This window comes from Wolffia australiana, chromosome 6 (genome assembly GCF_029677425.1).
Source record: "Wolffia australiana isolate 7733 chromosome 6, ASM2967742v1".
Lineage (NCBI taxonomy): Eukaryota > Viridiplantae > Streptophyta > Magnoliopsida > Alismatales > Araceae > Wolffia > Wolffia australiana.
Genome location: NC_135840.1, coordinates 9,322,501 through 9,335,538, shown reverse-complemented (window position 1 = coordinate 9,335,538; position 13,038 = coordinate 9,322,501). Strand labels below are relative to the sequence as shown.

At 44.3% G+C, this 13,038-nt stretch overlaps 3 protein-coding genes across 4 annotated transcripts in view; 1 reads left to right on the top strand and 2 right to left on the bottom strand.

Annotated features, from left to right (window-relative positions):
* Positions 1-4,992: 4,992 nt before the first annotated feature.
* Positions 4,993-6,359, bottom strand: LOC144704378 (squamosa promoter-binding-like protein 18). Its single transcript, XM_078576790.1, has 3 exons — positions 5,833-6,359; positions 5,624-5,763; positions 4,993-5,545 (listed from the first exon to the last, which is right to left on the bottom strand). The coding sequence occupies exons 1-3, from the start codon at positions 6,177-6,179 to the stop codon at positions 5,268-5,270; spliced, it is 765 nt and encodes a 254-aa protein (XP_078432916.1). The 5' UTR covers positions 6,180-6,359; the 3' UTR covers positions 4,993-5,267.
* A 1,730-nt stretch (positions 6,360-8,089) lies between these two features.
* Positions 8,090-11,636, bottom strand: EMB2813 (DNA primase, large subunit family). Its single transcript, XM_078576429.1, has 18 exons — positions 11,375-11,636; positions 11,234-11,295; positions 11,048-11,151; positions 10,875-10,956; positions 10,742-10,801; positions 10,589-10,643; positions 10,289-10,308; positions 10,124-10,207; positions 9,989-10,053; positions 9,774-9,822; positions 9,623-9,670; positions 9,450-9,539; positions 9,313-9,372; positions 9,174-9,233; positions 9,006-9,080; positions 8,837-8,922; positions 8,574-8,667; positions 8,090-8,503 (listed from the first exon to the last, which is right to left on the bottom strand). The coding sequence occupies exons 1-18, from the start codon at positions 11,511-11,513 to the stop codon at positions 8,363-8,365; spliced, it is 1,374 nt and encodes a 457-aa protein (XP_078432555.1). The 5' UTR covers positions 11,514-11,636; the 3' UTR covers positions 8,090-8,362.
* Positions 11,637-11,746: 110 nt separating this feature from the next.
* The window catches only part of LOC144704153 (SUMO-activating enzyme subunit 1B-1-like), a 5,046-nt gene continuing 3,754 nt past the window's right edge, over positions 11,747-13,038 (top strand). Inside the window, exons 1-6 of one of the 2 annotated variants that reach the window (XM_078576433.1) lie at positions 11,747-11,876; positions 11,958-12,074; positions 12,161-12,212; positions 12,343-12,538; positions 12,825-12,904; positions 13,002-13,038. The exon at positions 13,002-13,038 is cut by the window's right edge and continues 80 nt beyond it. In XM_078576433.1, coding sequence (XP_078432559.1) covers positions 11,821-11,876; positions 11,958-12,074; positions 12,161-12,212; positions 12,343-12,538; positions 12,825-12,904; positions 13,002-13,038 — 538 coding nt within the window. In that variant the 5' untranslated portion in view covers positions 11,747-11,820. The remainder of the gene's footprint in view (positions 11,877-11,957; positions 12,075-12,160; positions 12,213-12,342; positions 12,539-12,824; positions 12,905-13,001) is intronic. The other variant, XM_078576432.1, reaches the window with a different exon arrangement.

Sequence of the window (13,038 nt, the reverse complement as noted above, 5' to 3'; positions counted from 1 at the left end):
TTTTAAAGCAATTAAAGGTAAAATGATTTTTAGTTGCTTGTATTAGGTTTAGAATCATTTATCTGTATTGGTGAATCAAAAATTCACATCTCTCTCTATTTAGAATTTTTTCTATATATTTATCAAACTCACACAATGCTCTACTCAATCAGGTGCATTTTCTTTCTCATTAAAGGATGAACTAACCCAAATTGGTATTTTTGTACTCTTCTCGCTTATTATTCTACCATGAGTTACTGGATAAGAAAAGGATAAAGAAAAAAAATTACAAGAATTATACCATGAAAATGTTAAATTCAACATAAGTTACATGAAATCCACTAAAAACATTATTATATCATTTTTAAATCACTATGTATAAATTGATATTTTTATTGATGATTGGTTTATCGAGAATCATTTCTCCCAGATAGTGAAAGTAAACTGCACATTTATTAACCACTCTCACTCTCTATTTCACTTTTTTTCTCTCTAGATGTATATCTCCAACACAAACATTCCAATTATACCTCTCACACTCTATCAGGCAGACACTTTCTGGATAAAGATAAAAGTAGCACAAATTCTTAATTTTTACTCCTCTTACCAAAGATTAGACCATGTGTTGTTGGATACGAGTCATGGGTAGAGAACAAAGACTTTTGAGTAAATAAAAAGGCTAAAATATGATCATTAGACATATAAGGATATCAATTAAAAATGTATTTAAATTTTGGTCAGTTCTGGTTTTATGGAGACTCACTTCTCCGTACTGGTGAATGGAAACTCCCCATCTATCTATTTGCTATCTCCCCCTCTTAGTACCTATAGACGAAACTAGAGAGAGCGGGAAGAGAGAGGGGCGTAGTAATTCTTTCACCAAAAGGAATAAATAATTCTTCCTAAAAACCTGTCAATAAAAAAAAATCAATATACCTTTACCCATTTTTAAACAATAACATAATATTTGTAGTAGATGTCTTATAACATATTTAATAATGTAAACTGCAATTATAAAATTTTGATTATTACTACGTTGGGGATAAAGTAGTGCTTATTTTCTAACATTTTCACACGGGCAATATTATTTAACGATTTCTCCATCTTTTGATTATTATAGACAACCCATGGTGTAATCCTAGGCTAGATATGTAAACAATAATAATTTGTGTTAAATCTTCTTTTAATGAGAAAGAGTGTGGGCCTGAGGTAGTGAGAGTGAGAATGAGAATGAGAATTTTTGATGTTAGATATTATATAGAGAGAACGAGAAATCAAAATGGCAGGAGAGAGAGAGAGAGATGTAGTTTCAATTCTTGAATAGGTAGAATTGATCCTCCTTAAAACAAGCATCAGCAAAAAAATCAATGTGTCTTTACTCAGTTTTCAAATGATAACCTAATATTATTAGTGTATTTATTATAGCCTTTCTTGAATTGGACATTTTAATCATATGTTTTTGGTTTTTTCTACTTTGGGGATGCGTAATGTTCACATTTGAACCTTTTTTTTTAACACAGAAGTGATATCATTTGCTTCTTTTTTCATCTTTTGTTTTTGATCCATCGAAGCATAGAGAGAGGAGTAAAAAATAAGAACTTGTGTTACTTCTTTTAACGAGGTAGAAAGAGTGTGCCGGACTGAGAGAGTGAGAATGAGTGTTTGTATCGGTTAGATTCATATATGTAGAGAGAGAAAGAAAGCGATAAAGAGAGTGAGAGAGATAGCAAGAGTAAACGCGAGTCAGAGAGGGAGAGAGAGAGTATGAGTAAGAGCGAGAGAGACTGATAGAATGAGTGACATAGAGAGAGAGAAATAGAGGGCAAGTTAGAGAAAGGGAGAGATAGAGAGAACAAATTGGAGAGTTAGAGACATAGGGATCGTATGAGAGTGAGTGAAAGAGAATGACAGGAAGAGAGAGAGTGCGTGAAATAGAGATCAAATAAGAGTGAGTAAGAGAGAGAAATAGAGACCGTGTGACAGAGAGAGAGAGAGAGAGAGTTAGCGTGAAATAGAGGTTGAGCTAGAGGAAGAGAGCGATATAATATATATATATATATATATAGAGAGAGAGAGAGAGAGAGGAATAGGGAGCGACGGAAAGAGGGGTTGATAGAGACAGCGAAATAGAAAGAGAGTGACAGAGAGAGAGATAGAGCGTAATAGTGAACTCGAGTCAGAGAGAGAGAGAGAGCGAGTAAGAGTGAACGAGGGTCAGAGAGAGAGAGAAAGAGAGAGAGTAAGAGTGCACGGGAGTCACAGAGAGAGAGTAAGAGTGAACGGGAGTCAGAGAGAGAGAGAGCGAGTAAGCGTGAACGGGAGTCAGAGAGAGAGAGTAAGAGTGAACGGGAGTCAGAGAGAGAGAGAGCGGGAGAGAGAGCGAGTAAGAGTGAACGCGAGTCACAGAGAGAGAGAGAGAGAACGCAAGCCACAGAGAGAGAGAGAGTGAACGCGAGTCATAGAGAGAGAGAGAGAGAGAGTAAGAGTGAACGCGAGCCAGAGAGAGAGAGAGAGAGTGAACGCGAGTCATAGAGAGAGAGAGAGAGAGTAAGAGTGAACGCGAGCCACAGAGAGAGAGAGAGAGTAAGAGTGAACGCGAGTCACAGACAGAGAGAGAGAGAGAGAGAGCGAGTGAGAGTGAAAGCGCGACAGAGAGAGAGAGAGAAGGAGAGGGCGAGTAAGAGTGAACGCGCGTCAGAGAGAGCGAGTAAGAGAGAGAAAATGAGATAAGGTCAGTGAGAGAGAGATAGAAAGAGTGCACGAGAGTGGGAGAGGCAGGGGGGTGAGGGAGACTAAGAGAAAGTGACTTAGAGATCGAGCGATACTGAGCGAGAGTGAGAGAGAGAGAAACAGAGAGCAAGTGAGAGTGAGCGGCTGTCAGACAGAGAAAGAGTGTGTGTGTGATTGACAAAGGATCAATGAGATAGAGAGAGAGAGAGAGGCTGTCTGAGAGCAGGATTGACGAGACTGAGAGAGAAATAGAGAGAGAGTCTTAGAATGAGTGTGAGAGAGTCTTGGAGACAGAGAGAGCCTTAGAAAGAAATAAAGAAAGAGTCATAGAGTGAGTGGGAGAGAGTCTTGGAGACAGAGAGAGCCTTAGAAAGAGTGAGAGAGAGAGTCATGAAGACAGAGAGAGAGTCTTAGAGTGAGTAAGAGAGAGTCTTAGAAAGAGAGAGAGAGAGAGTCTCAGAGTGAGTGCAAGAGAGTCTTAGAGAGAGAGAGAGTCTCAGAGTGAGTGAGAGAGTCTTAGAGAGAGTGAGAGAGAGTCATGGAGACAGAGAGTCTTAGACTGAGTGAGAGAGAGAGAATCTTAGATACAGAGAGAGAGAGAGAGTCTTAGAGTGAGTGAGAGAGAGAGAGTCTTAGAGACAGAGAGAGAGAGAGAGAGAGAGAGAGAGTCTTAGAGACAGAGAGAGAGAGAGTCTTAGAGACAGAGAGAGAGAGAGTCTTAGAGACAGAGAGAGAGAGAGAGAGAGTCTTAGAGTGAGTGAGAGAGAGAGAGCCTTAGAGACAGAGAGAGAGAGAGAGAGTCTTAGAGAGAGTGAGAGAGAGAGAGTCTTAGAGACAGAGAGAGAGAGAGAGTCTTAGAGACACAGAGAGACAGTCTCAGAGTGACTGAGAGAGAAGTGTCTTAGAGACAGAGAGAGAGTCTGAGATTGAGTGAGAGAGTCTTAGAGACAGAGAGAGAGTCTCAGAGTGAGTGAGAGAGTCTCAGAGTGAGAGAGTCTTAGAGAGACTGAGAGACTCATGGAGACAGAGAGAGTCTTAGATTGAGTGAGAGAGAGTGTCTTAGAGAAATACAGAGTCTTAGAGAGAGTGAGAGAGAGTGAAAGAGAGTCTTACAGACACAGAGGCTCAGAGAGAGTGAGAGAGTCTTAGAGTGAGTGAGAGAGAGTCTTAGAGACACATAGTCTTAGAGAGAGTGAGAGAGAGAGAGTCTTAGAGAGTGTGAGAGTCTTAGAGTGAGTGAGAGAGAGAGTCTTAGAGTGAGTGAGAGAGAGAGTCTTAGAGAGAGTGAGAGAGGGTCTTAAAGTGAGTGAGAGACATAGAGAGAGTGTTAGAGACAGAGAGACAGAGAGAGAATCTTAGAGAGACAGAGAGAGAGAGTCTCAGAAAAACACAGTGAGAGAGTCTTAGAGAGAGAGTCTCAGAAAAACACAGTGAGAGAGTCTTAGAGAGAGAGTCTCAGAAAAACACAGAGAGAGAGTCTTAGAGAGAGAGTGTGTTTGAAAACACAGAGAGAGAGTCTTAAAGAGAGAGAGTCTTAGAGAGAGAGACAGAGGGAGTCTTAGAGACAGAGAGAGACAGAGAGATAGAGAGTCTTAGAAACAGAGAGAGAGTCTTAGAGACAGAGAGAGTCTTAGAGACGAGAGAGAGAGAGAGAGAGCGTGAGTCTTAGAGACGAGAGAGAGACAGAGAGACAGTGAGACTCTTAGAGACAAGAGAGAGACAGAGAGAGAGCGTGTCTTAGAGACGAGAGAGAGACAGAGAGAGTGAGAGTCTTAGAGAGAGATACAGACAGAGAGAGAGAGAGACAGAGAATCTTAGAGAGAGATTCTTAGAGATAGATAGAGAGAGACAGAGAGTCTTAGAGAGAGATTCTTAGAGATAGATAGAGAGAGACAGAGAGTCTTAGAGAGAGATTCTTAGAGATAGATAGAGAGAGACAGAGAGTCTTAGAGAGAGATTCTTAGAGATAGATAGAGAGAGACAGAGAGTCTTAGAGAGAGATTCTTAGAGATAGATAGAGAGAGACAGAGAGAGTGGGAGTCTTAGAAAGAGAGACAGAGAGTCTTAGAGAGAGAGTCTTTTAGAGATAGAGAGACACAGAGAGAGAGAGTGAGAGTCTTAGAGAGAGGGAGTCGTAGAGACAGAGAGAGAGTGAGAGTCTTAGAGAGAGACAGAGAGTCTTATAGACAGAGATAGAGATAGAAGTCCTAGAGAACGACCGAGAATCGCTTAAAGAGAGAGAGAGACGCGTGTGTACATGTGGGGGCGAGATGGAGCGATATCTACTCAGAAGTCAGAACTGGAACGAATGACGGCTACTACTGTTGCTTCACAGAAAGGCAGCAAAAAAAAAAAGCGAGGTCATCATCCCATCCCAACTGATGGGACAAGGCAAAATCAATCCCCCCCCCCTTCCTCTTCTTCCCCCCAATCTCCCCACCTATCATCATCAATCCCCAAACAACCAAACAACCAAGCAAGAACTCTCTCTCTCTCTATCTATCTACCTATCTATCTATCTATCTATCAATCTCCGTTATCTCTCTTCTATCTCTGCGCTACTGCCAGGAGAAAGGTAGCACCTGAGAGGCCCTCTCCGAGACTCCCGCGTCCGCCCCCAAGTGAAAGAACCCGTCTTCCCCGGCCACGCTCCCCCCCCGCGAGAACAGCCCGAGCCCGTACTCCGCCGCCGCGATCCGCTGCTCCGCCGCCGCGCCACCGCCGTGGCCCCGCCCCGGCGATGACAGAAGAGAGAGAGCACCGTCCGACCCTTCCATCCCCCCCAACTGAATCCCCATCTCCGCCGCCCCGAACATCCCCGGAAATCCCGGGCAAACTGCACAGCCACTCCCCACTCAACTCAAAAAAATAAAAAAATAATAATAAAAAAAATTCACGATCTCAAAGACCGGACCTTGCTGGTATCGCTGCGGGAAGAAGGCCGCGGCGGCGTGGCTCGCCTCCGCCTGCGGCTTCCTCCTCCGCCGGTTGTGCCCGTCCAGCCTCTTCCTGCAGCTCCTCTTCACCTCGTCGAACTCCACCAGCAGATGAAACCTGCACAAACAAAACCCATCATCGGAAAACCGCGGAATTATCGGAAAGATTGAATCTTTCTTTACGAACCGGCTGCATTGCTGGCAGAAGCGCTGCTCCTGGCCTTTGACGAGGACGACGGGAGTCTTGGCGTGGAGCTCGCAGACTTTGTGCCGGCGGTGGTACTCGCGGCCGTGGCTCAGATCGGCGGTGCAGCCGTCGACCAGGCAGGCGGCCGCGCCGCCCGCCGCGCGCGGCCGCTTCGCCGCGCCGCCCGCCGGCGAGACCGGCGCGGCGCCGCCCGCCGGCTGGTCTTTCCAGGCGTGGAGCGCCGACCCGCCGAGCTTGAGATCGACCGAGCACGCCGCGGGGCTCTGCTCTCCTTCTCTCCCGAATTCCGCCATCTCCCACGACGGCGTCTTCATCTGCCACTCCATGATCTTGAATGGAGAGAGATGGGGGAGGGGAAGAGGGGGGGCGTTTTTAGAGAGAGAGATAAGGGGATGAGCCAATGGCTTCCTGACATGGAGGGGGAGGGGAGTAAATGCGAGCGAGGGGTTACTGCCGCAAGCTCTTTAGTGACTGTTCATGGGCGTGGCGTAGCCCAGATAACAAACATTGCATAAAAAATTGCAGACAGGGGCCGGGCTAGGGGGTTATTGGCTGTCCCTAGCGCTGTAAAAAGAGCTACGATAATCAAGGAACCGGCCCCCCGTGGACGTGGCTCCTCCGTGTCCGGAGAGAGAGAGAGAGAGAGAGGAGATGATGTTGAGAGAGAGATGATGATAAAAGAGAGAGAGATGATGAAAGAGAGAGCAGACGATGAAGAGCGAGAGATGATGAGATAGAGAGATGATGACAGAGAGAGCTGATGATGATGATGATGATGAAAGAGTGAGAGATGCTGAGAGAGAGCTGATGATGATGATGAAAGAGTGAGAGATGCTGAGAGAGAGCTGATGATGATGATGAAAGAGGGAGAGGTGATAAAAAAGAGAGATGATGATGATGATGATGAAAGGGGGAGAGGTGATGATGATGATGATGATGATGATGATAATGATGATGAAAGACGGAGAGGTGATGAAAGAGAGAGATGATGATGATGATGATGAAAGAAGGACATATGATGAAATAGAGAGCTGATGATGATGAAAGAGGGAGAGATGCTGATGATGAGAGACAAACATAGAGAAAGAGGGAGAGATGATGATGATGAAAGACAGACATAGAGAAAGAGGGAGAGATGATGATGATAATGGGAGACTGAGAGAGATGACGATGATGAGAGACAGAGTGAAAAAGAGTGAAAGATGATGATGATAATGGGAGACAGAGAGATGACGATGATGAGGGACAGAGAGAGGGAGAGATGATGATGATAATGGGAGACAGAGAGATGACGATGATGAGGGACAGAGAGAGGTAGAGATGATGATGATAATGAGAGACAGACAGAGAAAGAGGGAGAGATGATGATGATAATGAGAAACTGAGAGAGAGAAAGAGAGAGATAATGATGATGAGAGACAGACAGAGAAAGAGGGAGAGATGATGATGATAATGAGAAACTGAGAGAGAGAAAGAGAGAGATAATGATGATGAGAGACAGACAGAGAAAGAGGGAGAGATGATGATGATAATGAGAGACTGAGAGCGAAAAAGAGAGAGAGACGATGATGATGAGAGACAGAGGAGAGGGAAAGAGGGAGAGATCTAATGAGAGACAAATGAAGAGAGAAACCGAGAGATAATGATAAGAGACCGAGAAAGAGAGAGTACTGATTCTGATAATGATGATGATGAGAAACACTTCTGATAATGATAAGATGATGATGATGATGATGAGAGAGAAACAATGATGATGAGACAGGTATGAGGATGAAAGAGAGAGAAATGATGCCAATAATGATGATGACGAGAGAGATGATGACCATGAAAAGAGAGAGAAGGAGAGAGAGAAAGAAAGAGATAGAGTGAGATGATGAGAGAGGGACTGACAGAGAAGGGGACAAGACGGTCTGGCCTGGTCTACCCGGTGGACACGGCAAGTACAGCAGTGGAGGTGAACTATCCACCGAATCGGGTCTGTTTCGCGTTCTCTGACATGCTCCCCTCCAACCAAACCGATCACGGCATTCAGCCCCCCCCACGTGTCGCCCCCTCCTTTTCTGTTTTTATCTTCTCATCATTTCTGTAATTCTTCTTAGTATTTCTTTACTTTATTATTAATACTATTATCATTTGTCCCCCCCTCCCCCCCACTTCTTTCCCCACAAGTCAAACACCGGTCCTCCGTTCGGGCCAGTCACACGTACGAGAATCGAGACCGTTGGCAGGAAGCAAATGTCCGAAATACCCTCACCGTTAATTAACTGAATAATGGATTAACCTTCAAATTACTGACACGTCATCTTGCGTCATCAGAGATGCTTCAGGGGAGCACGAGGCCCGATAACACGTGTCACGCGCATCTGGATCGGGTCACCGCCGTCAACAGTAACTGCTCAAACTAGTGGCATGCCAAAATACCCCCCCACGTACCTAAAATCCAAGTAGACGGACATTTGACATATTTACCCTCGTGATCCACCGTCCATCGGGAGTGCCGTGGACCTTCCTAAACCGTCGATTCCCTGTCTCCCCCCGTTGACCGCGCGGCCAAGGCCTTCTGGCTGAGAGTGAAGTACTGGTTCGGGTGGTTGACTCCGGTATCGCAGGAGCAGCCGTGGACCGCCTCGAAGGTCAACATGCAGGCTACCTGGACCAGCCAGCCATTCCAAAGTCAAACTATACAAAGTCAACGGATAAGGTTTCAAAGTCAACGGTACCTGATAGTGCCGGTTTCGGGCCTTCTCCATCACCTCCTCCATGGGGCGCTCCGCGACGCCCATGCTCCTTAGAGCCGCTCTCAGATTCTCCTCGCTGGCCAATTTAAAAATTGTAAGTACACACGCCATGACGGATTGTAAGTGGCAGAGTGGCCTTGCTGTTGTGATCCACTGAGATCGACGACGAAAACAATAGTTTTTTTGGTTTTTTTTTTTGAAATATGAGGTAAAAAGAGGTTGATTCGAGATATGCATCGACGGGCCTGAAATTTCGGTATGGGCAGCCGTGGTGGTCGCCTACTGCAGCCGGGGACGAGATTACCCTCTGACACGAAAATGGCGTGTAATCCTGCACAAGGATGAACAAATTGGAACTGTTAGACAGATAAACTGGTGGTGGCGGCTTTTCATCAAGAGCGGATCGACGCTGACCGTCCTCTTTCCCTCTTTGCCGAAGCTATGTCGCACATGGTAGGCATATTCCTTGTCAAATCTCTCCTGGCCCACCTAGTCCTCCCAAAAAAATTTTAAAAAAAAATCCTCATTTGTAGATTTTTAATAGCAAGGCTGAGAAAATAGAAAAAGAGGAGATTTATGTACCTTCTGTGAAAACTCAGCCCTCCAGAATGCCAGCGCGTCGTCCAGGCTGAGGCCAGCGCCCTGCTCGGAAACGCGTCAGCAACCTCAGTAAAATGTCAACGTCTTTTATTCAGCACCAAAGTCAAAGGGAGACAAGCACCTTCAGAAAGAGCCCCAGCTGCATTCTCCCACCATTCTTCAAGTGGTGGTCCTCTCTCAGCTAAACAAATAATCACTCTTACATAAGGAGAACTTTGTAAATATATAAACAACATGGCAGGAATGCAAATCCTCCACCTTGTCGAACAGATGACGCATGCACAGAGGGAACGAGGTATGGGCGACGGAGTCTATGTCCTTGAGCGACAGCTCAGCAGATTCTTTCGGCTGGGTGAATGGTCAGCATTAAAAAAGTAAACACCCAGAAGTCAACGAGGGATGTTTTTGGATATTTGTTTGACAAGGGTTACCTTGGAGTAATCGGGACCGAGGTAGCTAGAGCTCATTGCCTCTATGATCTGATGATGATCGGTGGGTATAATAAGAAAGAAACAGATATCCTTCATGCTAAAACATGCGTAAAATGAATCAAAGAGGGATAAAGTAGGGCTGAGTCCTCACAGGAGTCAATCGATCCTTCTCCAGATCTCTGATGGATGACATCCATTTCCTGCTCAGGCGAATTTCAGGTTCTAGCATATATGGCCAATTCTTCGATATTTTCCATACTCAATCGAAATTTGAAAGCAACCACTACCGTAATTTTTTTAATTTAAATAAAAATATAGGCAAAGAAACACAAGGTAACGGTTCCTGAAAGCAAACAAGCTATTGACCTATTTGTTAAAGCGAGGGCCTTCGAGAGGTGGCTTCGGAATTGCGTAACGACAAGGGATACCACCTGTAGCAAATAAATATGTAAAAAATAAGAAAAGTTTACAATGAAAAATAAAATTTGGATTAAAAAGTACCTGATTCATAGCGACATAAGCATAACCCTTGTGCACAAATACTTTACGAGTCGCAATGAGCTCTGGGACCTCCTCAAAATTTACCTTCAAAGAGCGACAAGGAAATGGAGCTTAAGCTTACCGAATGATGAGTAAAGATGACAGAAACGAGGATGAGCCGCTGACCTTGTAAAACATTGAATCAGCTGCAACGCAGGAAAAATATTAATTTGGATCAGTAAAGGTCACAGAATTAAATAATAATAAATGTGAAATCAAGAGTCAGAACAGTACCCAAGTAATGTTAGCAGAGCTGTGAGCTTCACAAAATACTCTTATCATTCATTATCTCATCAAGATCTATCCTAGTTTTTTCTATAATTACTTGATTGAAAAGTACGGAATTTGTATTGTAGCCTTTGAAATGTAGACACTTGCACGGTAAGTAAAAGGTAGAAAAAACAGGAGAACGTGTTCTAGGATTACCGCTGTTAGAAGCGCCAATTGAACGCGCAACCTGATTAAGCTCTTCCTTAACACCCTGAAAAAAAAAACAGGAAGTTTTAGTAAATAAACAAAGGCCATTACAAACAGCAAACAACTCAAGATTGTTAAATTATCCGTTTTTTAGAAACTAACCTCATACTCAGCATGGCTTAGCGGTTTATAAGGTAGGTTGAAATTGGTCATTAGCGCCCTCTGCAATTTCAATTGATGAACGTGGTAAATTCAAGGATGTCGAGCGATGCATCAGGAGAGAATTCCATCAAACCTGTATTTCTGGCCCTTCAAGTCTGAAACGATATCGGAAGAGCGTGGCTTCCATAGAAAGAAACCATTTTCTAAGCTCCTCACTGTAATCCAAACCAACAAACGCTTCAGCAAGGAATGATTTGGGCAAGAGCTTAAGCTAAGAAGATCAAGGTGGGTCCAAAAAGCTTTTACGTTCTACAATAGACAAGACGAAGCACGAAATGCGAAATAATGTCCTTGTTCAAGGCTTCACTCGCATCATGATGCTTCATATTCGCTCGCCAGAGTTCGTTAACCTTAAAAAATGCACGATTACACTCAAATAAATAATTACAGACACATTTCATCAATCTTCAATCTGCCCGATAGCACGCTCACCAGTTTTTCCATTTCGTCGGGCTTCCTTCCGCGTGACAATCCATCGGAAATTCCCTTCAGCACTGATCCAAGCGAAAAAATCACCACTTAGATCAAAAAAATTCACGATCTAGGAAAAGAGATGAGGCGGCACGATCTTACCTTTCAGCCGATCAATTCCGTAGAGTTCAAACTCTTCGAGTCGCACTTCGACGGAAGGCGCTGAGCGGTAGAACGACAACGCCGGCGGGGAATCTATAACAGACGCGATGGATCTTCGACTAGAACGAACAATCTCCATTTCCAGCGATCGAACAAACCAAGCCGAGAGAGATCACAGATCACCGGTAAGCTTGACCTTGGGGGAATTTTGAGCGGGAAATCTTTCCCGCCATTTTCCTCACGTGCCAAATCACATGACGTCATCCGTCATCCGTTCATGATCGATGTCACTGACTGTGTCGTCATGGTCGTCCTACACCGACGAGACAACAGACGGATGATTGACTCAATTGCCCTTGCGTCCCGTCCCTGCCGTCCTATCCCGTTGTCCGTCCGTTTCTGTGCAACTTCTCCGCCAAGAAATCGTGACCGTGGATGAACGAGAGATGAAGAACAGCAGTCCGATCGCTCGAAGAGGGTTTAATCACGCAGCAACGCGGGGGTTTTGAATCTCGCCTCTTCTGATTGGAGAAATGCTGATGATTTCATGCTGAGTTTTCGGTTTGATTTGAACTCTTGCTAGCTGCGCGGAAGAGGCGGAAGAAATGGAGGCTGTCGACGGGGCTGAGGAATTGACGGCGCAGGAGACCGCGGTGTACGATCGGCAAATACGAGTGTGGGGCGTGGACGCGCAGAAGCGGTTTGTTTTATTTTACAAGATTTCAGTATTGTTAATCGGACATATTACTGTCTTGCTCTAATTTGCTTGTTTTGCCAAATTTCAAGGCTGAGCAAGTCACACGTTCTGGTTTGTGGAATTACTGGTGCTACTGTCGAGGTTTGTCTTGTTTTCAATTAATCGTTTTCATAATTTTGTTCTTATTAGCATAGGTAATCGGCCAATCTAGGCTCTTCCTTTTTTTGGGAGGAAGATCGTTTTGATAATAATTATCGATTGTGCTCCGCAGTTTTGCAAGAACATTGTTCTGGCTGGAGTTGGGAGTGTAACTCTGGTGGATGACCGTCCTGTGTCTGAAGATGTTATTCAGGCTAATTTCTTGATTCCTCGAAATGAAGATTTGTGGAAAGAGGGATCTGTAGCCAAACTCTGCTGTGATTCTTTGAAAGAGTTCAACCCAATGGTTTCCGTATCAGTTGTGCAAGGCAAGTTTTATTTCTCTTATCGCCACCAAGATATGTTCATGAAGCTGTTGTCTTTTATAGGTTCATTTTTTTACCCGTTTGCAAGCAATCTCTTTTCTAGAAAGAGATTATTACTCGCTGATATTATTTTCAATTTGAAGAATTGGGCGGCTTGAACCCTGAACCTTCATTTCAATTCCACGACTTAATTTTCTTCCTTTTTACTAATATTTACTCGCTGATAGATAGTACGTTCAATCTGGGGAAGAGAAGTAAGTGTTCGATCGTGTTCGGTTGATCTTTTCAGGTGATGTGGGAGCATTTGAAGAGGAGTTCTTCGACAAATTTGACGCAATTGTTTTTGGCTCTTGTTCTCTTGCTACTAAAGTAATATTACACTTATGTTTTAATTTTTTCAAAGCTTAGCTTTCTTTAAGTATTTGTGGATACGTAAAATACTCGTCGGTTTCTTTGCTTCCTGCAGAAAAAGGTTAATAATAGCTGCAGAAGGAGGCCCAAGC